General features: G+C 36.8%; 2 protein-coding genes and 1 pseudogene across 4 annotated transcripts; 2 read left to right on the top strand and 1 right to left on the bottom strand.

Moving 5' to 3' along the window:
• Window positions 1-5,866: 5,866 nt before the first annotated feature.
• Window positions 5,867-9,903, top strand: LOC140036664 (triose phosphate/phosphate translocator, chloroplastic-like). 2 transcript variants are annotated; one of them, XM_072078985.1, is made up of 12 exons: window positions 5,867-6,294; window positions 6,393-6,458; window positions 6,575-6,640; window positions 6,826-6,904; window positions 7,768-7,888; window positions 8,000-8,095; window positions 8,412-8,524; window positions 8,638-8,715; window positions 8,811-8,927; window positions 9,051-9,150; window positions 9,236-9,336; window positions 9,610-9,903. In XM_072078985.1, exons 1-12 carry the CDS (start codon window positions 6,005-6,007, stop codon window positions 9,625-9,627), a joined length of 1,245 nt encoding a protein of 414 aa, XP_071935086.1. In that variant the 5' UTR covers window positions 5,867-6,004; the 3' UTR covers window positions 9,628-9,903. The 2 variants fall into 2 exon arrangements, with proteins under 2 accessions (XP_071935086.1, XP_071935087.1); XM_072078986.1 differs by having other exon boundaries at window positions 6,033-6,299.
• Window positions 9,904-11,465: 1,562 nt separating this feature from the next.
• LOC140004092 (homeobox-DDT domain protein RLT1-like) lies at window positions 11,466-22,892 on the top strand. Of its 2 annotated transcripts, none has more exons than XM_072078983.1 (19): window positions 11,466-12,207; window positions 12,690-13,130; window positions 13,769-13,848; window positions 14,620-14,913; window positions 15,003-15,092; window positions 15,214-15,378; window positions 15,464-15,686; window positions 15,921-16,021; window positions 16,614-16,700; window positions 16,863-17,015; window positions 17,118-17,270; window positions 17,731-17,940; window positions 18,056-18,461; window positions 18,582-18,757; window positions 18,842-19,375; window positions 20,168-20,794; window positions 20,915-21,019; window positions 21,473-21,736; window positions 21,907-22,892. In XM_072078983.1, exons 1-19 carry the CDS (start codon window positions 12,075-12,077, stop codon window positions 22,654-22,656), a joined length of 4,992 nt encoding a protein of 1,663 aa, XP_071935084.1. In that variant the 5' UTR covers window positions 11,466-12,074; the 3' UTR covers window positions 22,657-22,892. The 2 variants fall into 2 exon arrangements, with proteins under 2 accessions (XP_071935084.1, XP_071935083.1); XM_072078982.1 differs by having other exon boundaries at window positions 11,512-12,207; window positions 18,576-18,757.
• Window positions 22,893-23,943: 1,051 nt separating this feature from the next.
• LOC140036663 (uncharacterized) lies at window positions 23,944-26,082 on the bottom strand (annotated as a pseudogene).
• Between the last annotated feature and the right edge of the window lie 603 nt (window positions 26,083-26,685).

Genomic DNA, 26,685 nt, shown 5'->3' with positions numbered 1-26,685 from the left:
TTTTTGGTGGTTGATTTGCTTAAGACAAGTTGATTAAGCATTTTTTGCGCTTAATGCCTAAGATATTTTTTAATCCGGGCAATTTTGTGACAATGTTGAATGTTGGGCAATTCTTGGGACATTCTTGGGCATTTCATTTTCGCGGTAGCGCGTAGCAAGAGAATTTTGTTATGGATCGTCTCTTGCAACAAAAAATAATTCGTGGGAGGACCAAGAAGCTGATAACCCCAAATAATAATAATTATTATTATTATTATTATTTGAGGCAATCCATGAGGTCTCAGCTCATGGTTCGTGAGGCAAATTTGAGGATATGAATATTTAGCTGGTTGAAGAAAACCAAGAAAGAAAACTACCAACTGTAGGTATGCCAATTAATGTTTAGTTACACTACTAATTTAACTTTAAAATGGTAATTCTTTTCATGGAGTTGCATCCTAATATGAGGTTTCCTTCAATTTTTATCTTTTTGGTTTTTTGAAGTAATTTACATGTGAACTCAAAATTTCTGAACAAAGTACTCAGAATTAGACAAGAGGAACAGTAAAATCAATTTGATTTTGCAAATTTTTGGTCAATTCCATAATTTTCTCGAACATAGTTGAAAACAAGAAAAAGTTCATGTGGAAAAGCTATAGGTTTTCTGTTACATTTAAATACAGATATGCATCATTAAACTATAACACTTTTAATTAAGTTTCGACGATTAGTAACCCAAACAACAAAAGCTGAATCTTCTCCAGATTCAATCACTCCAATGGGGAACTTAATAGTCAGTTAGCCAAAAATAAGAACAAGCGAGGGTTCTTCTCCTTTCTCTTTCATGCCCTCTCCTTCTTTTTCTCCCGAATTGGCTAATCTTTCTTAAGTTTCTTATTTTGTTCTTCTTCTAAAATACTTTCAGTTAATTTAAATCACTTTTACTCGTAGCCATATGGAAAGATGCGTCTCGCAAATTTTCATGGGCTTGAAATTTTTTTTATGACATTGCTTCTGCAGGGGTGCACCATGGGAGAAGGTTCTAAGGTCGTTAGATTCAGTAGCTCCATCCATCATCCAATGGCTGAAGACTTTCCCCTTTTTCCAGCTTAATTGTAATTTATCAATTAACTTTTCCCCATATTTTCAATTTGTATTTACCTTCCGACTAGCCTGAGGAAACAAAAGTTGGCTCGAATACACATATACACACACATATATCTTTGCTGCAGTATGGGAGCATGCTCTTATCTGCAATATTAGCAGATAATAATATGTTACTCTCCCCAGGATGCACTTTATGTGATAACAATTATTAAAACCTTAGTCCACCTCAAAAAAAAAGAAAAGAAAAGTAAAATCTTTCAGATGCATATGTACTTCATCCTATCTCTATACACTTCTCTACTTCAACTCATGAACATCGGAATGCACCGCATATACAGCTCGATCAGATATTGACAGGTTAAGACAATAAGCATGTGGTCTATAATATAGGAAATCACGTCAAGAAAAATCTAAGAGAGACTCAGAAAGTCTTATCCAGTAAATGCTGAACGAGAGAAATCTGACACGATACCAGTAAATGCTGAACGAGAGAAATCTGACACGATACCAAATTCATGGACCAGATCGATGTAGATGCAAGCCTGTATTCGGAGGAAATACATGACATAAAAAAAAGAAAAGGACTTTTCCTAACCATTTAGGTCTAAACAAGAAAATAGATATAGTTCTTTGCCCTAAAAAAAAAACAGAGACTCTTGTAAAATCAGTCTTGTTGTCCTCACGTATCAAACTCTTGTGAAATAAGTATTTCAAATTTATAATCACTGGAGTTGGACCAACGATCAAATGGGATTTTTAGAGTCCTTCTCACTGTCAGATTCACATTTCGAATTTGTGTCTAACAATTAGATTGAGAATGGCGTGCAGAAAATTTTTTTAAAAAAAATCAGGTCTGTAGTCCGAATAGTGAATTTTCATGAGCTAGTTCGTGAAGTAGCCATTTCCTTTTGTTAACAAAGTCTAGTCTGAACAATTTCATCATCCCAGCTAATGGTGACTGGTGAGCGTTGTGGGGCATCACAATTCCAATTCCAAGGGGAAAATTTGAGGAGGTGTTGATAACTGATAAGGGTGCTGAAAATGGGAGCTAAAAAAGGATTGGACAGGACGAGGCCTTCCATCCAAACCTCTCGCTCTTGGTTGAGGATAAGATAAGGTCCCTCCACAATCCAAAACCAGCTCCTCAACCCGATCTCCGACTCTCTTTTTTTTTTTCGAACGTGGTAGAATTTATTTTAGACCCATTCCTACTCTATACTAGGGGAGGAGGAACCTGAAAAAGTTCAAGAAAAATTTGGAAAAAATTAAACCACCACTGATCCAAACAGATGCATCCGAAAAGAACTTGGGAGGGGACTAGACCTGTCAATCAGCCCATATGAGTCGGGCTTTCGTAAGTTCATACTTAACTTATTTAATTTATAACACTTTCGGATTTCAAGCCGTGAGGTTCGGGTTAATAAATGTAATAATTATACTCAACACACAAAATATTCGGATTTTAAACCTTATTCGGGTTTTGCCCAAATTCACTTCTTGCTTCTCAATTTTCTTAATGTAATTACTATAACTATTGAGTTGTAAGACTAATTTAACATTTACAAGACTACAAAACAAAACTAAACATGAACAAGTAATAGATTTTAAAAAGTACGTAAATCAAGTATTTTTCAATAATATTTATATCTAATTCTTTTAAAATACATGAAAAACAGTAATAAAACATGCAATCATAAGTCAATAAATCTTCAAATATTAGAAGTTCTTCGTAACTTTATGACTTGAATCCAAATATGTTTGATAATTTATATTTCTAGACAAAAAAGAAATCAACCAATATTATACTAATACAAAAATTTACTTAACCAATAAAAAAAGTTAAAGTTTTAGTTATGCATTACCAGTATTGACTATTAAGAAAGCTAGTAGAAGAGTTTTCAGATGTATTTGTATTTTATAATTTGTATATATTTAGTATTTAGTAATAATATATTTGGATATATAATTATATATAATATCAAAATATAAACATTATATATATCGTTATATATATAGGTAATTTAAATGTCGAACCTATATCGGGTTTGAACCTAATGCGGTTCAAGTTCGACTCATATTTAATTCAGACCTATTTTTTAGATTCACACTCAAACTAACTCACTAAAAGGTCGAGTTCATCAAGCTTTTTCTCGAGCCGAATTCAGGCTGATTTGACCTTATTAACAATCCTAAAGGGGATTGAACTATCACCGACCCAAATGAGTGCCTATGCACACGCTGACCAAATCTCCAAAAAAATTCAGGTCAAGAGATCAGCCAAGAGATTTGATTATTTGATCTATACTCAAACTCAAGTAGAGTTTTAAAACATTTTCGATGGCCACCAGAGTAGTTGGTTCTTAACCCAATCTCCTACTCGTACATTTCAATTTGCAAATTCTTGAAATGAAAGTCCAAGCTTTTACTCTTCCTATTTCGTCATTTTCTCGTATAAACCAATCATGCACACTTTAGGCCATGCCTTCAATTATTCGTCTGTCTTGTGGACGGCCATTTGATACCCTCGATCTCTTACAGATGGGATAATTTCACAAACCTCCCCTATAGTTTATAATGATTACAGAGAGTACCCTCTAGATATAAAATATTAAATAAACCTCCCTTAAAAAATAGGTTGGGTTAACTTTGCCGATGTAAGCAAAATATCCTCATTGATAATCCTATACAGGCCTTAGGCAATTTTTCCCCTTATAAATAAAATTCCTGTGTAATTTTGAACTTGATATATTGCTACATACTTTAAGAAAATTATCTATGAAATTCATATCTCTTCCTTTAGATGAAAAAGCATTCACATGGTTGAATCAAAAAATATATTGTGTACCAATTGAGTATGTAACCCCAATTTTGTAGGAATTTACAATTCTTTTCCAATTTAATGCAACATTATGTAATATTGGATTTAGATGATTTGAGTGGTAAGAACAAGAAAGGATCTATTGCTCTTGCTTTCCTTTATTTCTCTCTCTCTCTCTCTCTTAATGATTTGTTAACTTTAATTTTAAAATTGCATCACTTCATTTGAGTAATTTGAGTAAGCAATTAAGTTACTTTTGTCATTTTACATCATGAAGGGAGGTAGGTGTAATTTTTTAAATGTGGAGGTACTATCCGCAATTGTCATATATCTCAAGGGAGATTTGTGAAATTATCCCTTTACAGATTTATCGCTCGGTATCTTTTAATTATTTTTTATTTTTAACTTTGTATGAAAGATATATTCCTAAATCATCGACCAAGCCACTTGCATTATGACTAAATTTAGAAAGCTAAATCACCAAATATGTTTCTTGAGTTTTAAGTGGGATTGTTTGAAAAATACAATGATTGTTACCAAATTCTGCATATTTTTTATTGTAACAGGCTCCTTGTTATGGGATTTCATTAATCTTGTATAAGAAAGATACTCAAGGAGCTCTAAGCTACACAAGAGATTGCATAATTATGACAATAAAATCGGTCTAGTTTGAATTGCTATATTTTGAATTTTTTATAGAAAAATGTACTGTAACAATTTAATACATGTGAGATAGAAAAATAATTAAAAAATGTGATCATGAAAAATAGAACATGTATAAGACAAAGTGTATTTATTTAGCTTGCTAAAGCATCATCAGACTATAATGACATTCACTTTTCACAATCATCTCCTAAATTTGTAGTCTAAAATTGTCCTTCCAATAATTCGTTAAACCAAACACATTTGTCTCTGTAATAGATAGTAATATGGGAGAAAATAACAACTTTATTTTCAGGTAAAAAAATCAAAATCTTGAAGTAAAGAGTAATAAAAGAAGGGTTTAACTTGTCACTTGTACCAAATAGCTACTCATTTAGAGAAGTCTCAAGCTTTTAGTCTTATGAAATTTTTTTGAATAAATAGGGAAAGTGCTTAAATACTAATCTAGACTAGGGGTGTTTCACGAATCGAGCCGTTCGCGATAGAATCGCGAGTGGCTCGAATACGAGCTCGACTCGAACTCGTCAATATCGAGCTCGAGCTAATTAAGTCGATCTCGAGGTCGAGCTCAAAAACATTAAACTCGTTGGCTCGCGAGCTCAATTATACATATATATTTTTTATTTTTTATTTTAATAGTAAAATTACATATATATCCATAATATTTTATTATTTGTTAAAAAATTATTATTTTATTCATTTTTAAAAATAAATATTTATTTTTTATTTTTTAAAAATAAAATAATAATAATTATTTTTTTATTTTTTAAGCTCGAGCTCGAGTTTGATATTTTGAGCTCGACGAGTTCGAGCTTCACAAAATTAACTCGAGCTCGGCTTGATTAGCCAAAAGTCGACTCGAGTTCGGCTCATTTGCACCCCTATTCTAGACAATGAATTTGAATCTATGCATTTATATAATAACTTTTACGCGAATTAAATACAATAACAAGTGTTCAATTGACAGTCATTGAAAAAACTCTAAAGGCATACAAATAGTACTAGTACAGCACAACTCTAAAAATTATAGGGTAATCCTTTAAATAAAGAAAAGTACTCGTCGTAAAGAATCAATTGATTTTAAAAAACAACTGCAGCTGGCTACTTTATTAATTTATAGAAAAAAAAAGTTCTTTAAACAGCAATAAAAATAAGACAGCTGTTATTTGTAGTAAAAAGGCAAATGGATATTCTATTTTAATTTTGAAGCCCAAGAGAAAATCCAAATTATGAGGACCGCTCATTCGTCACCTGACAGCAACCACTTAAATATCGCTCATCTTCCATCTTCTCCCCGCGCGAAATAACACCCCCTCGGCGCATGTTAGACCCCACCCCTCCTTACACACTTCAACTCACAAAAAACTCTCATTAATCATCTTCCATCACTCGACAACAAGGATACATTCTCTTTCTTTCTTTCTCACTGTAAACGTTATGGAGTCTCGCGTACTCTCCGGCTCCACCACAATTCACGGCCTTCCACGGCTGCGGAGGCTCACCACCACCACTACCTCCCCCGTCGCCGCCTGCTTCCCCACTACTCGACCCACCACCGGAGCCGTTGCAGATGGCGGGAACTTAGTTTGGGGAAGACAACTCCGCCCAGGTATTCTGTTCGAAGCTTCGCCGGCGACGGCACTATCTCCGGTGACAAAACGGGAGACTCTCCTCCGTCCTTGTCGCACTGCTGCTTCTTCTCCGGCCGAGGGCAGCGATTCCGGCGGGTGAGGTCCGTTTTCCTAATAATATTTCCCCAAACCCGTTAACCCGACCCGAATTGCATCCAGTTGCTTCTATTCTGACCCGATTTTACCGCCTGCAGGGAAGCTAAGGTGGGATTCTTGCAGAAATACCCGGCTCTTGTCACCGGTTTTTTCTTCTTCATGTGGTACGCTACTCTAACGTGCGCCGGGAGTGCCCGCGCATGTTTAACTAACTGCTCGTGATTTTTTTAACAGTCAACTGCTCCTGGTGAAATGGCTTAATTGTTCTCGACTTTTGTAGGTATCTCCTCAACGTGATATTCAATATTCTCAACAAGAAGATCTACAATTACTTCCCTTATCCTTAGTACGTAGTATTTTGTAGCTTGAATTATTTTAATCTCCATTCTTTAATTATTCTTGTACTTTGTTAGTCAATAGTTACTTTCTGCATAATTTAATTGATCTAGCAGTTCTTTATTTCTTTCTTTTCTTCTTCTTTTTTTTTTTAAAAAAAATTAATTTGGGCATTAACATTTTTTAATTAACCAGTTTCGTCTCGGTTATACATTTGTTTGTTGGGGTGGTGTACTGCTTGGTGAGCTGGGGCGTGGGACTTCCTAAGAGAGCTGTAAGTGATCCACCCGTTTAAAGTTTTTGATTTATGACCAGAAAAAAATTAATTGTTGCTAGTAACTTGATTTAATTTTTTTGATATTGTCGTACTATAAATGGCATTGAAAAATTTAGTCTATCATCTCTTTCTGTTAGTTACTCTTTTTTTTTTTTTAATTTAAATATCCGGGGTCGCTCACAAATTCATACTGGTCCTCATTTTCAAGAAAGTTCTCTCTTTTTTACTTACTTTATGTAAATATTCATAGAAAGAACGTAATATGGTTCGTAATTTTTGTGACAGTAGCAATAATATTTGTATATTTCATTGAATTTGTGATTATAACCTTAATTACTGTGATTTCTTGGTATTTCTAGTTGTTTTCGTATTTTTTTTATGGGAAACAAGTCCTCATTACCCATGTCTTTTGTTTTAAATTTTATCTTTGGGTTTACGTTGATAAGTGTAAACTAAAATAGAGTTTCGTTAATGTATCAAAATTTGTCCTTTAACCAATTAACTCTTATTGGCATAATTCGCTAGACTACGGATTGAATTGATATATTGGTGTCTCTAACTAGTAACTACTTGTTTAAGAACTATGCCACAGAAGATGCTATTTTCTCTTGATAGCCTATCAGGAACAAAAATAATTGAATGCATTCACAATTTGCATTCCATCTTGCACTGTTTGATCATATGTTCATTAATCTGCTTCCATCTTGCACTGTTTGATCATGTTTATGGATGGTTGTATTATCACAATCTGCATTCAAATTTTTTATTATGGAACACTTGCTGCCACTGATTGAAGATAAATTTAATGTAAATTTTGCTTCCAAATTTTCTCATAATTAAGTATTGCACTGTGCTTGCAGCCTATTGACTCGAACCTCCTGAAGCTCCTCATTCCTGTTGCTATTTGTCATGGAATAGGCCACATAATGAGCAATGTTTCATTTGCAGCAGTTGCTGTCTCCTTTACCCATACCATTAAAGGTGATATTTAATATTAAACACATATTATATTACATGGGATTTTCAGTTGTTTCTTGAATGAATTTCTTTGTTTTGATCTCTTTTTGTCGGTTTTGTTTTATTTTGTCTTAGCACTTGAGCCTTTCTTCAATGCTGCTGCTTCTCAGTTTGTACTTGGGCAACAGATACCCTTAACGCTGTGGCTGTCATTGGCTCCAGTTGTCCTTGGTAAGCTCTGCTCTTGACTTGAATGGTCATTCTGTGCTTTGGAAGCCAGATGTTTAGTGTGAGTTGTTCAGGTCATTGAACCTGTTTAATGGTCAACTATCACTTCTTTCCCAACCAAGTCAATGTTACAGATTACACTAAAGCATGTGGATTCAGTAGAGAGTACTAAAGTCTCTGAAATGGGTTAGGAATGGATCATATTGTCCTTAGAATTTTTCATTTGTTCCGTCTCTTGACTTGGAATATTCAAAGATATGAGGTTAGAGCTATGCAACTTTTTCTTATCACTTGAAATCTAAGTTATGGTTTGGCGCAGGTGTGTCAATGGCATCACTGACTGAGCTGTCTTTCAACTGGACTGGGTTCATCAGTGCTATGATTTCTAACATTTCCTTCACCTACAGGAGCATATATTCGAAGAAAGCTATGGTTGTGTTTCTTGATATGCCTCTAATTTAGACGGCAACTTGCTCGTAAAGCAGGAAGCCAATTAGTGTTCTTATCTTGGGGTTGTTTGATAAGAACTGCTTCATTTTTTGCAGACTGATATGGACAGTACTAATTTGTATGCCTACATTTCCATCATTGCGCTTATTTTCTGCATACCACCAGCCATAATCGTGAGTTCATCTATAACTAGAGAACAATGGAAGCATTTGTTTCATCATATATACCCCTTTTCTTGCTCCCTTTCACCCTGTTATATTGTTAACAGCTTGAGGGGCCTACGCTGGTTAAGACTGGGTTTAGTGATGCAATTGCCAAAGTGGGACTGACAAAGTTCATCTCAGATCTCTTTTGGGTGGGAATGTTTTACCACCTATACAATCAGGTATAAATTTTGATTTTGGGCTGTCCAAGCTAGCAAGTAGCAAACCATTGATTTTCTGCTTTGTATTACGATTATCCTTTCTCTGATGAGGAATAACTGTTTGGTTTTCTTTTTCACTTCCAGATAGCAACAAACACCCTTGAGAGAGTGGCACCGCTCACTCATGCAGTTGGAAATGTGTTGAAACGTGTCTTTGTGATTGGTTTCACAATCTTGGTCTTTGGTAATTTATAAGCACAAACTTGGCCTTACTTGATCCTCTTAAGTAAATGTCATGGCCAAAACTTAACTTTGATGGGTAAATGCAGGTAACAAGATTTCCACACAAACTGGTATTGGAACTGTAATTGCAATTGCTGGAGTTGCGATTTACTCCTACATTAAGGCCCAGATGGAAGAAGAGAAACGAGTGAGTCCAACATTACCATTCAAACATAGGCATCAGTAGGATGAACATACGTGCATACATGCTAGAAAGTGCGGATTGATTTCCTACTGGCACAACTTTTGATATATCTTTTAGTTTCACAACTTTGGTCGTTCATGATTCTAAGGTTAATACGAGAGACAATGATTGAGTCAGAAAATAATTTTTTTTTGTTGTTACAGAATATGAACAAAATAAGGTTACTGGAAGCACATAATTGTTTATCTATGCTTATTCGTTGTTTTCAATGTTCAGAAAGGAAAAGCAGCTTGAGGGCAGCGGGCATAAAGGGAGTGGCGGAGCAAAGAATGTGGAGATGGGAGAAAAGATGGTGTAGAATAATTTTCTTTCACCTAAACTGCTAAAATTGAAATCATCAATCGTTCGTAGTTAGTTTTCCAATCAATTATCTTTTATCTAGAGTTCAGACAATTGCTGATTTGATATCACCTGGGAATAATGTGTTTTGTCTCTTGTTACCAACTCTATGATGACAAGCTCGGAAAGGAAGCCAGAATTTGGATGTTAATAGAGTTCTATTTTGTACAAGGCCTTCTTTTCTACGAAAGAACTTTGGGCATTTGAAGAGTATTCCTTTCATGCGTATTGTTTTAACTCATAGACTTTGCATCCTAAAAAAAAGTGTTATATTATATTTTTTCACAAAAATTCCCAGAAAAATGTACGAGCTTTTAATTTGCTCTATGGCGATTGTTTCTATGGACTTAATTGGATGCTTCCGTGACTATGAATCAGAATGCCCATGTAATTGCCCATGTAATTGCTACTTACCATTATATAGGTATGAATTTGGAAATTGAAATGGGTGGGCCAGATTTTTTGTTAATGGCATTCCATTTTTATTTGTAATAATTCTAACAAATGAATATGAAGCATACCCTAATCATGCAGTACATGAAGAAATAACACATGATACAGTACATGTTCTGGTAAAATGTTTTAGAGAATTGCATAAATTATTTGCTTGAGTAAATTATTATTATAGTTCTTTTCTGCCTCTGAATGAGTGTTGTTCCTAAATCCTAATTGCTTTATTAATAATCTTCCACATCTTCATCCTTCGACTGCCCGTAGAAAAAGGAACTCACCAGGAAATTCAGTATTGAATTTGTTGATGAAAAAGTCACATTGACGTCGATTGACATTTGTTATGCCTATAAAAATAACCTCAATGGTCCCAAAAATTTATGAATATCACCTCAAATTACTTTTGTATAGACATCTTCTAAAGGTCAGACTCCTCGTAACAGATGAAGAAAATTTTTACAAAGACTTTTGTGGGACAAGCATTTCAAGTACCTGGGAGACATTATAGAGTGTGTTCGGAAAAGAGATTATTTGGGATTATATTTTGATAGAAAATACTGTATCATTTTTTCCTCGTGGACATATTTTTCAATTGCTTTTTATCTCACATATATTAAATCGCTATAGTAATTTTTTTACAAAAAAATAAAGAAAAATGCACACCAAATACAGCATTAAACAAGAGGGTCAATTGAAGCCCAATGTCGGGTCAATCGAACCAGCCCGATCAGGACTGAGTCAAGGGCAGCCCAAAAGGGAGTGGAGCCCACTTAAACAAAAACCACACACCCTTCAATCAGATCATCGTTTCCACTAAAAACAGATTCGAAGCCAAGAAACGAAAGATCACGCAAGTCAAAATAAGAAACTCAAAAGTACCAAAAAACCCAGAAAAAAAATAAACATATTTAAAGCTCCTCAACTTTTCCCATTTTCTCATCACACCCAACAAAAATTCCCCAAAAAAAAAAAAAAACCAAAAATTAACTAAAAGCAAAAAAAATAAAAATAAAAAAATCCAAAACCAAAACACCCGCTCGCAAACCCCCCACATGAATCAAATCAAATCAATCAAAATTGATTTTAAAGCAAAAAAAAAAAAAAGAAAAAAGAAAAAGAAAAACACCGCAGCGCCCTTCTTATTTGCCGCTCGCATTGTTCGAGACGCAAACTACCAAAAATACTAGTAACAAATTAAGAAAACCCCCCAAACCCCAAAATCAATCCCAAGTTAAAACTTTCCCACGCATCAATAAAAAGAAAAGGGAAAAAAAACACCACCGAGTTGAGTTGGAAATTAAAAACCCCCAAAATAACGCAATGGAATTTGTTCTAGACAAAGTTAGAACCAACAACTATGCCTACAACGTTAACGATACCTTCTTCAACTATTACTATTCCTCTTCTCTTTTTAGTATTGATTGTGATTTTACTTTTTTATTATTAGAAGCAGTAGAAGGAGTAGTAGTAGAAGGAGGAGTAGTAATATTCTTTCTTTCTTCAATCTCATTCTTCGCTCATAATTATCTTCGTTTGTTGTTTCTCTCTCTTTATTCTCCGCAATCCCACCCGTCCCTGTTTCTATCTCTATCCTTATATTATTCCTGCCGTTTTGATTATTTTTCAATTTTGCAATTTTTATTTTTATTCTTGTTGTTGTTATCCTTGTCATATTTATGCATCCCAATCTCATGGGTTCGGTTGATTTCCGCCCTGATTTCTTCTTCCTGCTTCCTTCGCTCTCTTGTTAGATTCAGAGAGCAAGAAAGGTATAGATTTTTGTTTAGAAAGATAAAGAATTGGGATTAGGATTAGCCCTAGTTTTTTTTTATTTTTTTGGAGGAGACGGCCGATTGATTTCTAGGGTTTTGTTTCTTTTTGGTTGAGCGGCAATGGATGCGGGTTCCGATGGAGAGGGTAATAGTAATAGGAATTTGAATCAGAGTCCATCCGAGGGGCAGAAGAAGCCTAAACGTCAGATGAAGACCCCTTTTCAATTGGAAGTCCTCGAGAAAACCTATGAAAGTATGTTTCTTTTGTTTGTTTGTTTCCAGAAATTTTGCAATTTTCCTTTTGTTTGAATGTGTTTTTTTCTTTGATTTTGATTCTTCAAATTTTTTTTTTTTTGATTTGTTGTTAATGTTGTTAAATTTCTTGATATCTATGTAGTAGTAATTATGGTTATACGTAGGAACAGATGCCAGCGTTGGTGTTTATATGTCTCTAGGTGTATAAAGGTTGCTTTTTCTTCATCGAGTGTCTGTGAATTTGTGGATTTAGTTTTCAGATTTTCTAATTTTTTGTGAAGTGAACGGTAATTCTGGTTTCTAAGCGTGTTAGTTGTACTTTGCTCTGAAATTGAGTGTTTAGGTGTGTGAACTTCGGGGTGGATTTTGAAATTGCTTTGCGTTGGGAGGTGTATAATTATGAAGTGTTAGTGGATAGATGCTGTACTCTGTAATTGTGGATTGGTGTTGTTTGCTGCTTATATTTGTTGGCCTCTGCAGATGAGACTTACCCATCAGAGGCGACGAGAGCAGTGCTAATGGAAAAGCTGGGTTTAACAGACAGGCAGTTGCAAATGTGGTTTTGTCACAGGAGATTGAAAGACAAGAAGGAGGCAGCAGGAATGGCAGCAATGAAACCACGATCTGCCACTGGTTCAGTTGGGAAAAGGGGTTTGATGGACTCACCTCGGGATGAAATGATGATGGCTGAGCCCGGTAGTGAGAATTTGTCAAGTTCGGGGTCAGGATCCAGCGAATTTGATAATGGGGATGAAATGCCAATGGTGCCAATAAGATATTTTGAATCACCTAGGACTGTATTGGAGCGCAGGGTAATTGCTTGTGTAGAGGCACAATTGGGAGAACCATTACGGGAAGATGGCCCAATTCTTGGCGTGGAGTTTGATGAATTGCCTCCTGGTGCCTTTGGGGCACCCATTGGTATGAATCTTTATGCATTTTTGGTGTGACTTGCTGATATGTAGTATTTTGCAAGGACACGGAGCCTTATATGCATGTGGTTTCGATTGGAACAATTAGGCCTGACATTTTTCAGTGGGTATGATTATGCTGCAGTTGTCAAGTCTGTCAATACTTTGGGGATTTGTTTCCTGAATTGGCTGGCCTCCATGTTTATTCTGCATTTTTGCATATGTTTATGGTTGGTTATATGTATATGTATATATATATATATATCTGAAAATGGGAATAAGATGATGCACACATATCCACAAGGTATTAAAGAAAAGCCAAAAATTTCTCCTTTGAGGTGGCATCCAAGGATCTATTGTTATAAAAGTTATGGATATACTGCTAAATGAAAACAATGTAACACATTGCATTGCAAGATGCTGGCCCATATATTTGTGAGTGTCTCTGTGGCATAAATTTGTGCAAAGCTTCTCTGCATATTTGTCTCCATCTGGCCATTATATGTATGATCTGGGGATAAAAAAGAATATGCTTTATTATTTAAAACTGCTCAGCAAGGGTTGCATAACTTGGAAGATAGGTTCTTTGCTTCTTGAGTTTCAGTTTGTAACATGTTATACTAACTTGTGATGTCACATGTGGATCAGTGACAGCTGAGCATCGGGAGCGGTACAGGCATTCTTATGATAACAAGCCATATGGTTCATATGACACGAAGCAAATCAAAGTTTGTTCTCTCTTTCATTTTATTCGAAACTTTTATTTTGCAAATTCCATATTGCATTTGCAATTAAACCTGAATTTCATGTGGTTCTCCACTCTTCTGCACAAAAATTTCGAACTTGTGGTAGATCTTGATTGACTCAAATGTTTCCTCTTTTGTGATTGCTTCTCAACACATTATTTTCAGAAATTTTCTCTCAGTTTGGTTTGTGTGGCTATTTTTTTTTTACATTGCTAATTCTATTACCAATAACAATGATTTTGCTCTTTATCTATGAGAAAATATGTCAGAATAATTACATACTTGAAAAATCTGGATTTTGTGAGTTATTGACTGAGCAGCGATAATATCTTGCTTAAACAACTCATTGCACATGAAGATCTAGTTTCATACCTCTGTGAGTGTTAGCCACAGATTTGTGGATTTGAGTACATTTAGAAGTTGTAGAATCAACAGCACTCAAGTTTTACATTATCTATAATGACTAACCATTGAGTCATGTTATCTTGAGATGAGCTTTCCAGATGTGTACTTTTGGGGGTTCTAAGAGTTGCAAAATTGGCGTAATAGTTTATGATTTCCAACCTGAAATAGATTTTGATGGGTAGTTTTGTTATCATTATTAGATGCTCTTTTTTTTTGTTGGGATTTTTTTGGGGGGGGGAGGGGTGTGTGTTGGGAGGGAAGCACTTCTTTTTTGCAGATTTTATTTCTGTTGAACAAAGCAAATTTACTACTAGTGTCTGGTTAATTTTGGAATTGGCTGTGTTGCAGGCTGTACCCAGTAGTCACCAAGAATCTGCTGAGCCTAAGATTAGATCTGATGCTTATGGACAAGTTGCCCCTCCTTACCTCTATGATTCACCAGTTGCTGGTCCAGCTGGCAAAACCTTGCCATTAATGCAAGGAAATGGACATTTGTCTAGGGATTATGGTCTGGAAGGTCAGGCATCAAGTGCTAGCATCTTGTCTCAGCAAGGCAGGCAGGGACATTTGCCTTCGCCTCCGACGCATGATGCCTTCATTTCAAATAATGAAGATGTTATGCAGATGGAGCGGAAGCGCAAGGTACTGTAAAGTTTATGTATTTTATAGTCTTTAGAACTTTTGTTTGACGAAGGCTTTAGACACTTTTAATGCATGATAACCCCTTGCAGAGTGATGAAGCCAGAATTGAACGGGAAGTTCAATCCCAGGAAAAAAGGATTAGGAAAGAGCTAGAGAAGCAAGATCTTTTAAGGAGAAAGGTTTCAAATTTAAATTTTTTTAAATAATATTTTCAACTATTTTCCACTAGAATCCAATGGAAGTTAGGTATAAATAATGGAGTAATTCATTTAAAATTGACTTATTGCTTTCTTCTTAAAGAGAGAGGAACAAATGAAGAAGGAAATGGAAAAACAAGACCGTGAAAGAAAGAAAGAAGAACTGAGGATGATGAGAGAGCAGCAAAGGAAGGAGGAAAGATGTCAGCGTGAAGAGAAACGTGAGATGGAACGAAGAGAGAAGTTTATGCAGAAGGAACTTTTGCGGGTAAGTTTTATTATGCTTTCCAGCTTAGCTTTTTATGACATTAGGCATAGAAAAACCAACATCTGCTCTTTATTATGTTCTTTAGGCTGAGAGGAAGAAGCAGAAAGAAGAGCTTCGGAGAGAGAAGGAAGCAGCAAGACAAAAAGCTGCAATGGAGAGGGCAGCAGCCCGTAGAATTGCTAAAGAGTCTCTGGAGCTAATTGAGGATGAGCGGTTAGAATTAATGGAGTTGGCTGCTAGTAGCAAAGGATTACCCTCGATAGTATCTCTTGATTATGACACGTTGCAAGGCCTTGAGTCATTCCGAGGTGTGCCTCCTAGGAACAAGTCCCATGGGATCTTTGTTTTATCTTGCAGCTCTCTGCTGAATTTTTTAGTAGAAATCTTACAATAGGTCCTTGGCTTAACTGGATGAATGTAGTCATAGTTTTGCTAATTCTATGACTTGTTTCTGTTTCTTTGTTAAAATTTTCTTCACTTATCATTTCTGGGTTGTTAATTTGAAAATTTTACCTGCTGAGATAAATGTTTTTATGTTTCAGAATCTTTATGTAAATTTCCTCCTGAGTCTGTGAAATTGAAGAAGCCTTTTGCTGTTCGACCTTGGATTGATTCAGAGGACAATGTGGGGAAACTACTCATGGTATGTGTTGGTGACTGGTTTTCCTTTACTTTCTATGATGATTGGGATTTTATCCTAAATTCATATTTTTTATATTTTAGCTTGATGTTTTGTTCTTAGACCTTTCAGTAATTATGTACTTTCTGATCCTTATTTGATGTTTTTGCGTGTCTTTTTAGTGTTGGGATTTGTTGGTTTGTTTGTTATTTACTTGATCATTATTTTACTTAAATATCAAGCATAATTGGATGATGTCACTCTTGTTGCTGCTGCTGCTGAAATTGTATGTCTATTGTCCTTGGATTCTCCTAGTATTACTGCCTATCTGTGTATTTGGCTCAAGCTGGTATTGTATCAATGACATTATGCATGCTGTAGATTTTTGAGCTTTGAAAGCTTTATAGATTAAGTTTGTTAGCTTGGATATTTTATCTGGGTTGTGTGAGACTTTTCTCTAGGCCATTTGTTATTTGCATTTTTTACAATATATTTTGGTTTTTCTTTTTAATGTATTTGGGAAGAATTCAGATATGTAAAGGTTGAACCAGATCTCGTCTTTGGTTCACTGTAGCACACTTTATTTTGAGTTTTAATGTTTTGTTTTCCTTTGCAGGTTTGGAGATTCTGCATTACTTTTGCTGATGTTCTAGGACTTTGGCCCTTTACCCTTGATGAATTTATCCAGGCTTTACATGATTATGTGAGTTTTGAATCCTTTGGTTTTCTGTAGGCAATCCTGGTTAAGCGATAATTTCTTAAATTCTCTCAGGTTTTACTTTTCAAGTGTTTTTTTTTGGGTCATTAACCATCTCACTGGGAGGGAAAGTCTGTTCATAAATTCGTGTTGCTTTTACGCTTCCAGGATTCAAGGCTGCTGGGTGAGATACACATTGCTCTTTTGAGAATGATCATAAAAGATATCGAAGATGTTGTAAGAACACCGTCTGGTGGGCCTGGAACAAATCAGTATAGTGCTGTTAATCCTGAAGGCGGACATCCCCACATAGTTGAAGGGGTAATTACTGCTGCAGAGACTTAAACTTTGCATTTTCTTGAGCTCAATTTTGAATATTTAGTTGTAATGATGAGGCTCATTTTGATTATCTCCACAAAGCAGGCATATGTTTGGGGTTTTGACATACGTACTTGGCAGAAGCACTTGAATCCACTTACGTGGCCTGAAATTTTGCGGCAATTTGCACTTTCAGCTGGATTTGGTCCACAACTCAAGAAAAAGAGTACAGAACGTGGGGGCTTGAATGACAGTGAGGTATGTCTTCACAACTTACCTGTTATCGTTATTATACAGTTTTTGCATGCATGTAAAGATAATGTTCAAGCTCCAAAGATGATTGTTTTGAATCCATTGATCCCTTTTTGGGGATTGGAGTTTTTGTTCAAGACAGTGAATTTGTACAGAGTAAATCCCCATTATTATGTCTGTAACTCATGTAAATTCCGTTCCTTGTGGCTGTAAATCACTGAGAAGGTTTAGTTGACTGTATTATTTGCATATAGGTGTTTGCTTCCTTCCTATCCCCATGTATGACCATCAGAGAGTAGCCATAACTGAAATAACACTAATTTCAGGCTTCCCCTGCCACCCCACCCCAAGGACAAGAGAAGAAAAAGAAGGGTCATATTAAATGCTACAAATAATTTCTTTTTTGGCTTTTTAATGAATTCTGGGATTGTATTATAGATTTTTCTGTGATTCTTTCTCCGAACAGACCAAAGGTTGTGAGGACATAGTTTCTACTCTTCGAAATGGATCAGCAGCTGAAAATGCTGTTGCAATTATGCAAGAAAAAGGGTTTTCCCTTCAGCGCAAATCTAGGCATCGGTTAACTCCTGGAACGGTGAAATTTGCTGCTTACCATGTGCTTGCCCTTGAGGGAAGCAAGGGATTGAATGTTTTAGAGCTTGCAGACAAGATTCAGGTAAACGTTAGTTAAAGCTGTTAAAGTGTTGCCATGGGGCTATGGAAGTTTTCCTATTCTGTTTGCCCTTGTCTTCTGGTGCTGATTATTATTATTTTTGTTGATGTGTGCGAAGAAATCTGGACTTCGTGATCTAACAACAAGCAAGACACCGGAGGCATCTATTTCCGTTGCCCTGTCAAGGGACCCAATACTTTTTGAAAGAATTGCTCCTTCAACCTATAATGTGCGACCTGCTTATAGGAAGGACCCTGCTGATGCTGAGGCTATAATTTCAGCAGCAAGGGAGAAGATACAGAGATTTGTGAATGGTGTTTTAACCGGGCAAAACGCTGAGGATGAAGAAAGAGATGATGATTCTGATTGTGATGTGGCTGAGGGTCCAGAAGTTGATGATTTGGGTACTCCATCCGAGGCAAACAAAATTGGTGAGGGTTGCAATGAAGCTGGAACTTGCTCTGGGAATGGAAAGGATATCCTTTCGGATGACATCGCTGTAGAAAATGAATTTGGTTCTGATGGTAATAGAGATTTGTTATTTTACTTGTTGATGCTTTGTAATATTCCTGTATTCTCTGTTGGTTAACATGGATTCTCCACTAAGTATATTGATGATCTACTGGTTTTTGATAAAGCTGCAGGAGTAAGTAATTCTGACCAGGCAGCTGAGATTGATGAAAGTAGGTCTGGGGAGCCATGGGTTCAAGGACTTACTGAAGGAGAATACTCTGAATTATCTGTGGAGGAGCGCCTCAATGCTGTTGTTATCTTGGTTGGCATTGCAAACGAAGGGAATTCTATCCGTGTAATCCTTGAGGTCATATATCTGACCATTTTGTAATATCCTTAGCAGCTTCATAGAAAGAAATGAGGTTAATGTTGGCTGATGATAATCTTGCAGGATCGACTGGATGCAGCCAATGCGATCAAGAAGCAGATGTGGACTGAAGCACAGTTGGATAAGAGGCGCATGAAAGAAGAGATTATAACTAAGTTTAGTGAATCTAATTATGGTGCTACTGCCATGGAGGGCAGCCAAAGCCCATTAGGTTTAGTCGATAATAGAAATGGTGAAGCATCACTAGATCTCATGGAGAAGGATGAGCCTGCTGGTGGGGTGGACAATGCTCATAATCACGTTGACACTCTTGCCATAGAAAAGAGTTCTTTCACCAATGACGCTTCTTTTGCCCAGATTAGTAACTCAATCCAGCAAAACAATTTCACAGCAGAGAGGTCACGCATGCAGATGAAAGCTTTTATTGGACATATAGCAGAAGAGATGTATGTTTACAGGTCCCTACCTCTTGGCTCAGATAGAAGGCGTAACCGTTATTGGCTATTTGTTGCGTCTCCTTCAAGCCATGATCCTGGTTCTGGTAGGATTTTTGTGGAATCTCCTGATGGCTTTTGGAGGCTATTGGATTCTGAAGAGGTAGGATTAATGTTATTGTCTTCTTCCCCACCGCTTCTTCTTCCTGAGTGGGGAAATGTGTTTCCAACTTGTTTGTTTATTCAGCATTAGGATTCTTATCTCTTGGTTGTTATGTTGCTTTTGGTCGGGGTGGGTTGCTAATTCTATTTTCTGTCTTTTGCACATACTAGATTGTAAGGGGCTTTTACCTTCTGACTTGAAGTTTCCATTTTCCTGTCTATTGCTTTTCATACTTCTCTCCCACACGTTACTCTTTGTTTCTTTTTCTTTAGATTCTTGGGGGGTGCTGGGTGGGTGGGTTTGCAATGCAATTTAGCATTTGCCAAACAGGGAAATATGATGTATTTTTTTCATGAATTCTGTTATTCTCAATTTTGTGGGATTATCTCTGGTGGTGATAGTAAGTCAAAATATCCGAATGCCTTTCTGTTAATTATCACAAAGGAGAGTGGCATCTGTTGTGTGTAAAGCAGTATTTGAGATTTTGAGAATGCATTTTGGTACATTACATTGCATGTTCACAGACATAAATGATGACATTTAATTGAATAGGGACAAGTTTTAAGGGAAAGATCGTATAAAGAAGAAATGCTTTGTGTCAATTTGTTTGTGTTATACCTACCCAAAAAGGGGAAAAAAATTTGTTTGTGTTATTGTAAGACTGGTTTCTTAGAAGGCAAGAGGTTAATAATATTTTGTTATGTTAATCACGTTTTAAGCACCAATGCAATTGGCCACCTTAGGCAAAGCATTTTCCGTTGATTGACTTTTACATTTGTCTGATATACGCAGGCGTTTGATGCACTATCCACATCGTTGGATATGCGTGGCATTAGGGAATCTCATCTGCATATAATGTTGCAGAAGATTGAGGTTCCTTTCCGTGAACGTGTCCGGAAGAATTTGTCATTTAATTGTATTGAAGGGAAAGAAGGAATGAAAACTGGAGACGAACTTGCTGAAGTAAGTTCTAGTCCAGGTTGTAATTCTGGTCTTGACAGTCCAAGTAGTACAGTGTGTGGTATGAACTCCGATTCATTGGAACCGTCATCCTCATTCAAAATTGAGTTAGGGAGAAATGAAACAGAGAGAGAGAATGCACTGAAAAGGTATGAAGATTTTCAAATTTGGATGTGGAGGGAATGCTTCAATTCCTCTGTTTTGCGTTCCTTGACTTATGGAAAGAATAGGTGCACACCGCTATTAGGAACATGCCACCTCTGTTTTGATTCTTACATGAATGTAGAGTGCCATGGCCATTCCTGCCATACAACCAGTAAGGTTGGTAATAAAGAAGGCTTAGTCGAACAGACAATTCATGAAGAAAAAGTGAAAGTTGAGCCATTGAATTTCGGTGATTCAAATTCTTCTCATCCTCTCAGAATCCGGTTGATCAAGGTGTTGTTAAATTCCCTTGAGGTGAGAATGATTAGTGTGTCTTAACATGTACAAATTTGCTCTTGTTAGTCTCTGCATTGTTGATTGACTCTTTTACAGGTCTTTCTTATTGCATTAAAAATTTGATGTTCTTTATGTTAGGCTTCTGTTCCACACAATGCCCTTCAATCTTCTTGGACAGGAGACTTGAGGAAGATCTGGGCCGCAAAGCTTCTAAATGCATCACGCACTGATGATCTCTTACAGGTTGTTGAAAACTTTCCGCTGAGAACTTCATCTAAACTACTTGAGGACTTAGTCAAACAAGGCTGACTAATTGCTAACTGTTGAATCTGCTTTATTCTTTCTACTAAAATTCCTGGAAGCAAATGATGAAAGATCAAGTTCAGATTTTTTAACTTTATAGATGGATCCATAAATGTGATACTGGAATTTGTCTGTCCAGAAAAAAGTAGTTATTTTTTGAAAATTGATTTCATCTTTGGTCCTGATATTCTACTGAACCAGGAATCATTCAATGTACAGTTCTGGATGCTATTAATTCGGTGAATGTCTTGTTGCAGTTTCATCGTATAGTACTCTGTTTAACCAATAGCAAGTTGCAGTGCCAGTATGGCATGTAATGTTTAGTTTTGAAGCTTGGTATTTTAAATTCCCTGTGGGATAAAATATGGTTTCTGAAAGGGTACATCTGTGCAGATTCTGACACAATTTGAGGGTGCCATAAAACGTGATTATTTATCATCAAGTTTTGAGACAACAGAGGAGTTGTTGTGTTATTGTGCCTCATCAAAAGTTTCTGGCTATGATTTTGCTCATCGTGGATCAGTTTCTCAACTTCCTTGGATACCGCAAACCACTTCTGCTGTGGCTCTCAGGTTATTGGAGCTTGACACTTCAATTTTACACGGTCAACATGAGAAGCCCAAGCTTCCTGATGAAAAGAAAGTGGAGAATTTGATAGTTGAGTTATCTTCCCTTTTATCTTTTCTGCGTCCGTCCACATTTTACCTTTTGAGCTTTGGACTACCTCATGTTTTGAACTATTCATGTCAGTATTTTGTCAGAGTTAGTTCTCGGTTTGCTGGAAGTTGTTGTATACTCACTTTTTGTAGTGTTTTGTCGACGCACAGAAGGTTCCCTCAAAATATTCAAATACAGGGGATACTCAAAAAGTTCCAACAACGGATTCGAAGCGGGATAAACAGCAGCTGAAAGAAGAAACTTGGGACTATACAGGCAATGCATCTGGCAGCTCTGATCATAAGCAAGTCATTCGTGGGCGGGGAAGTGGTCGTCCTCGTGGAAGGTGGCCGAAAGGATTTGCTGGATCTGTATCGGAATCCGGAAGACGAAGTTTAAAACATGGTGGGACATTGACCGAGGTTCTAATGCGGCAGGGAGAGAGATCATATGGACACAAACATGGACGAGGTCGCAGAACTGTTAGGAAGAGGAGGACTGAGAAAAAATTCTCTGAGGAGACGTTGCCAGGTCGTTTAGGTGATAGGGGCAGCATTAGAATTGTGTCAGGATTACCAAGACACACAGCTGGTGCAGAGAGAGTTGTAAATAAAAACGTCGGAGAGACGGAAGACAACAGTAACAGCACGGATGACGGTGTTGATTCGGATGACAATGCAGCTGAAACTAGATATGATTTCGGAAAATGGGACGCTGGTTTTACTGTTGCTCCTCACAGAAACAGTGAAGTGATGGAAATGAGTGACGAGGAGGGGGATGATAGTGAGGATGATAATGGCGGTGATGAAGATGGTGAAGGAGATATAGGCATAAATGATTATGATTCTGATAGACAGGGCGACGATAATGTTGATGATGAAGGCTCCGACTCCTTGGTGTCTGGAGATTACAGTGATTGAGGTTAACAAATTTTGGTGACCTAATTAGGGAGGTGGCCAGTCTGACGGACGGTTGTAGATCAGAAAGGTCCTCCTCGGTCACATTCTTTTAAATTCTTTTGTATTCTTTGATGAGGGCAGATTTAGGTTTTTTTTGTTCTTTCTATTGTGTATAACCGTAAAGCAATAGTAAATCTAACCGAGAGTGTCGGTCTGGTTACAAGAACGTACATCAATACTAAAGTTTAATTAGTACCCGAGTGTTTGGCAGCCCATTAGCTTTTCTTTCTTTCTTTCTTTCTTTCTGGCCGCATTTGCCAAATCCCACTGTGTTGGTAATAATGAGATAGGCGGAAGCAGTTGAAATTTTTTTGTTCTTTTTAAAAAAAAAAAAAAAAAATCTATTTTACCTTTGCTGCAAATGTAGACAATTGGAGCAGCGCCTTCAATTTGACATAATCTTTGAATGAGAAAATGTTCTCTTCTTTTCATTTTTATCCTCGTATGAATAGAGGTTTCATTTTTATCCTCATGTACATAGAGGCGTAAAAATTGGGTGATTGGATATCCACTAATTAAATGAGTTTAATTAGATATCCATTTAAAATTCATTTATTAGTGGATGAATTTGAAATCAACATAACTATTAACCATGTTATCGAAGAATGCTGGTTTCTCCTCTCATTGACAATCCTCAAAAGAAATATATGCTACTAAAAATCTGCTACTTCGCAAAGGACGTTTCAAACAAGTCAGAACAATGAAAAAATTTAGTTAGGCGTGCGTGGTTTATCCTGTCAGGATGTGAATAGATTGCTCTCTGTTCAGTTGCATCAGTCTGAGCAAGTTTCGATAATCCTTGCTTTCCTAATTACCATTTTCTTTGTCCTGCTTTGTAGGTGGTAGTACCTAGGAATGCAGAAATGCTGCTGCATTTGATGTCTTTGACGTCCAAATCATCGTCAGATCACCTTTTGCACATCTTTCATCAAATACACAGTTTGGAAGAAAGACACGAGGCGAAACAAATCAACTGAAAGCTAGCAATCAGGTGGCACCATACACGCACATTTAGTAGTTCCCCCTTCCAACCAGCAGAATTTGAAAGCCCCAGAGCAAGAAAACTAGCCAATGATTGACTCTCATTTTACACTTTTAACCTGTCGACTGTCATCACCTCATGTACACATTCTTTGTGCATAACATCAAGGCATCATCTATGACCCTAAAATTGTCTTCCCCTTTCAATACAAGGTTTGTTGCAGTACTAGGTAGCTCACGACCCTTTCAAACTACCGCTAAGAAAGATACCAAAAACCCGATAGATATATTACACTATCTTCTGCCTCATACATTGCATTTTGCCTTTTAACTCGAGTGGAGCGTGCAAGCAATGCAATCATACAAAGGTACAAAGAGAGAAGGGCAGGGGTAGGAAGAATGGACAAAAGGAAGATGTGGAGCGCAACCTCAAGGAGAAAGCAACTTCTTGATTCCCGACTTTTGCTCAGCCGTCAACCCGGTTGGGAACTTGATGTTGAACTTGATCCTGAGATTACCCCCTCTTTGAGGGCTCTTGGCGAATAGGCATCCCTTCTCTTGGGACGACTTCTTCATAATCAGGATGAATGGGAGCGTTGATAGGTACAGTTAATTTCCTCCCATCCAACGTCGTAAGATGGACTGTGTACCCCGTTAATGCTTCAGCAAGTGATATCTTCTGTGTGACAACAAGATCATTGCCATCTCTTTTGAACACACTGTGTGGTTTTTCATCAATTATGAATACCAGATCTGAAGGAATAACATTTGGTTGTTCATTCCCCTTCTCTGGAAATGTAATCTTAGTTCCTTTCTTCCATCCAGGCCTGATGTCAATGGTCAGAATCTCCTGTACTGGTAACGTCTTCCTGTAGAAGAATAACATCAGCTGTTAAGACGCACAATAGCACCAACCAGAGAGGAATCACAATTATAAACTACGAAAACATCAATTCTAGCTGAACATCTGTAGCATAGGTATTCAAGATAGAGAGTTTTTTCCATGCAATGCTCTTTTAGGGATGCACAACTTCAGGCATAAGCCATAGGATAAGCCTAAGTTACTATGACATAAACCCCGACCATCAACAGAAGCAACTGAGTTGTTGATCACGAAAGATATGCTGGCAACATAAAATATGACTTTTAGCAACATTATGATGAATGCCTAGATTAACACTTACCCACTTGCATCAGCTATTTCTCTTGAAATCTTCATCTTCTTGGTAGTTCCCTTGTAAAGCTCTTCGAGACTGCAAGGCAAATTTTGCTCGATTGGCGGTGCTTTCCTAGGAACCGAATTCATGGTTCTACCCTCTCCAAATGAACTAAATATATCATCTCCAAACATTGAACTAGGAAACCTTGTACCACCACCATTCATGCCAACAGCACCTCCCATCCCACCAAATGGAGTCGAAAAACCGAAAAATTCATCAAAAATATCATTTGCATTTCTGGGATTGAATCTGAACACATTTGGTCCATCTCCAGTCTGGAAGAACGTCGCCCCGCCAGGCCCACCAGCACCAGGTGGCGGCACTTGCCCTTTTAGGCCTTCTTCCCCATACTGATCATAGATGGCCCTCTTTTCAGGATCGCTTAATACCTAAACCCAAAGAATCAACTAGATCAATATCTTATTCAATCACACAGAATCACAGATGGATCCTTGTCTTTGAAATGAAAAGCAGACATATCGACGTCAGCCAAGAGTAGATTTTTATGTGGTCTAGAATCATTGTTGTGAATGATTTTCAACAAACAGAGAGCCAAATCCTGAACCTATGGTACATGATCAAATTTCAATGCCATGAGCACTCTGAAGAAGGTGGCATTATTAATTAGTCAACAAAAGCAATCCTGAAGACAGAAATGTTGGCACTTTTCTCCGAAATGAGAACATTCATATCAAGAAACATTAAAACCCAAATGAAATAGACAGAATTCAGTAACAAAAGTATAGCTAAGAGAATGAAATTATTAGACAATTCAAAGACACCACCAATGTCGTGCGGATGCCCTTTAGTAAGCTAAAGAAAGAAATTAAATTTGAAGAGGAATTAAACAGAGGAGTGTGTTGCATGTTGTCGGTAAACTACCTCATAGGCTTCTGAAATCTGTTTGAATTTGGCCTCAGCTTCCTTCTTGTTGTTGGGGTTCTTGTCAGGATGCCATTTCATCGCCAGCTTTCTATAAGCTTTCTTTAAATCTTCATCCTTCGCACTTTTATCCACCTGCAAGATTTTGTAATAGTCCACGCCCATTTCACTTCCCTTGTTCTGTGTACAAGTGTTTGTGAAGAATGAGAAGAAAAGGTTGGCGTATGAATAATTAACTTTTGCTTTCAGACAGTAGGTGTATTTTGCATTGCAAGTATATCAGTAGGAGTTGACGGGGGAATTAAAAGGTAAGGAGGAGGGTAGAAGAAAGAGAGAGACGAGTCTGGAAATACACGTAAGAAAGCCCAGAATGTTATCGAAGTTTCCAGACGTGGAGTCTCTCTTTTCAGCCGGAGTAGTGCGGCTCTGACAATTAGAAAAATTTACGTCAGTTGGAGCAACTGCATAAAAGGTTACTTTCCAACCAATGGGGAGATATAACGTCCTTCCTCCGTTCCACTTTGATAGTCATGTTTCTTTTTTCACACAGTTTAAGAAAAAGTAGTTAACTTTGTTGCAAAAGTAAATTTAGATTGCTATTTTTCTAAAATACCCTCACATTAAATATGGTACAACTTTATGAAAACTTGAATTGATGGTAAAAAAAGAATCAACTCTCATCAAATGGGGTAGGTTTATAGTAACAACTACTTACATTGAATAATGGTATTTTAGGAAAATTAAAATACAACTACATTCTTCAATTGGAAAGTGGACTACAATTTGGGACAGATGAAAAAGGAATACAGGACTATCAAAATGGGACTGATGGAGTATATAATAGATAATATATATAAAATGCTTAAAATAAAGGGACATACATTATTTTATTTTTTTTTGAGGAAAC

This window comes from Coffea arabica, chromosome 2e, assembly GCF_036785885.1.
Source record: "Coffea arabica cultivar ET-39 chromosome 2e, Coffea Arabica ET-39 HiFi, whole genome shotgun sequence".
NCBI lineage: Eukaryota > Viridiplantae > Streptophyta > Magnoliopsida > Gentianales > Rubiaceae > Coffea > Coffea arabica.
Note: the sequence above shows the minus strand (reverse complement) of the source record. Positions and strands in the feature narration are given on the sequence as shown.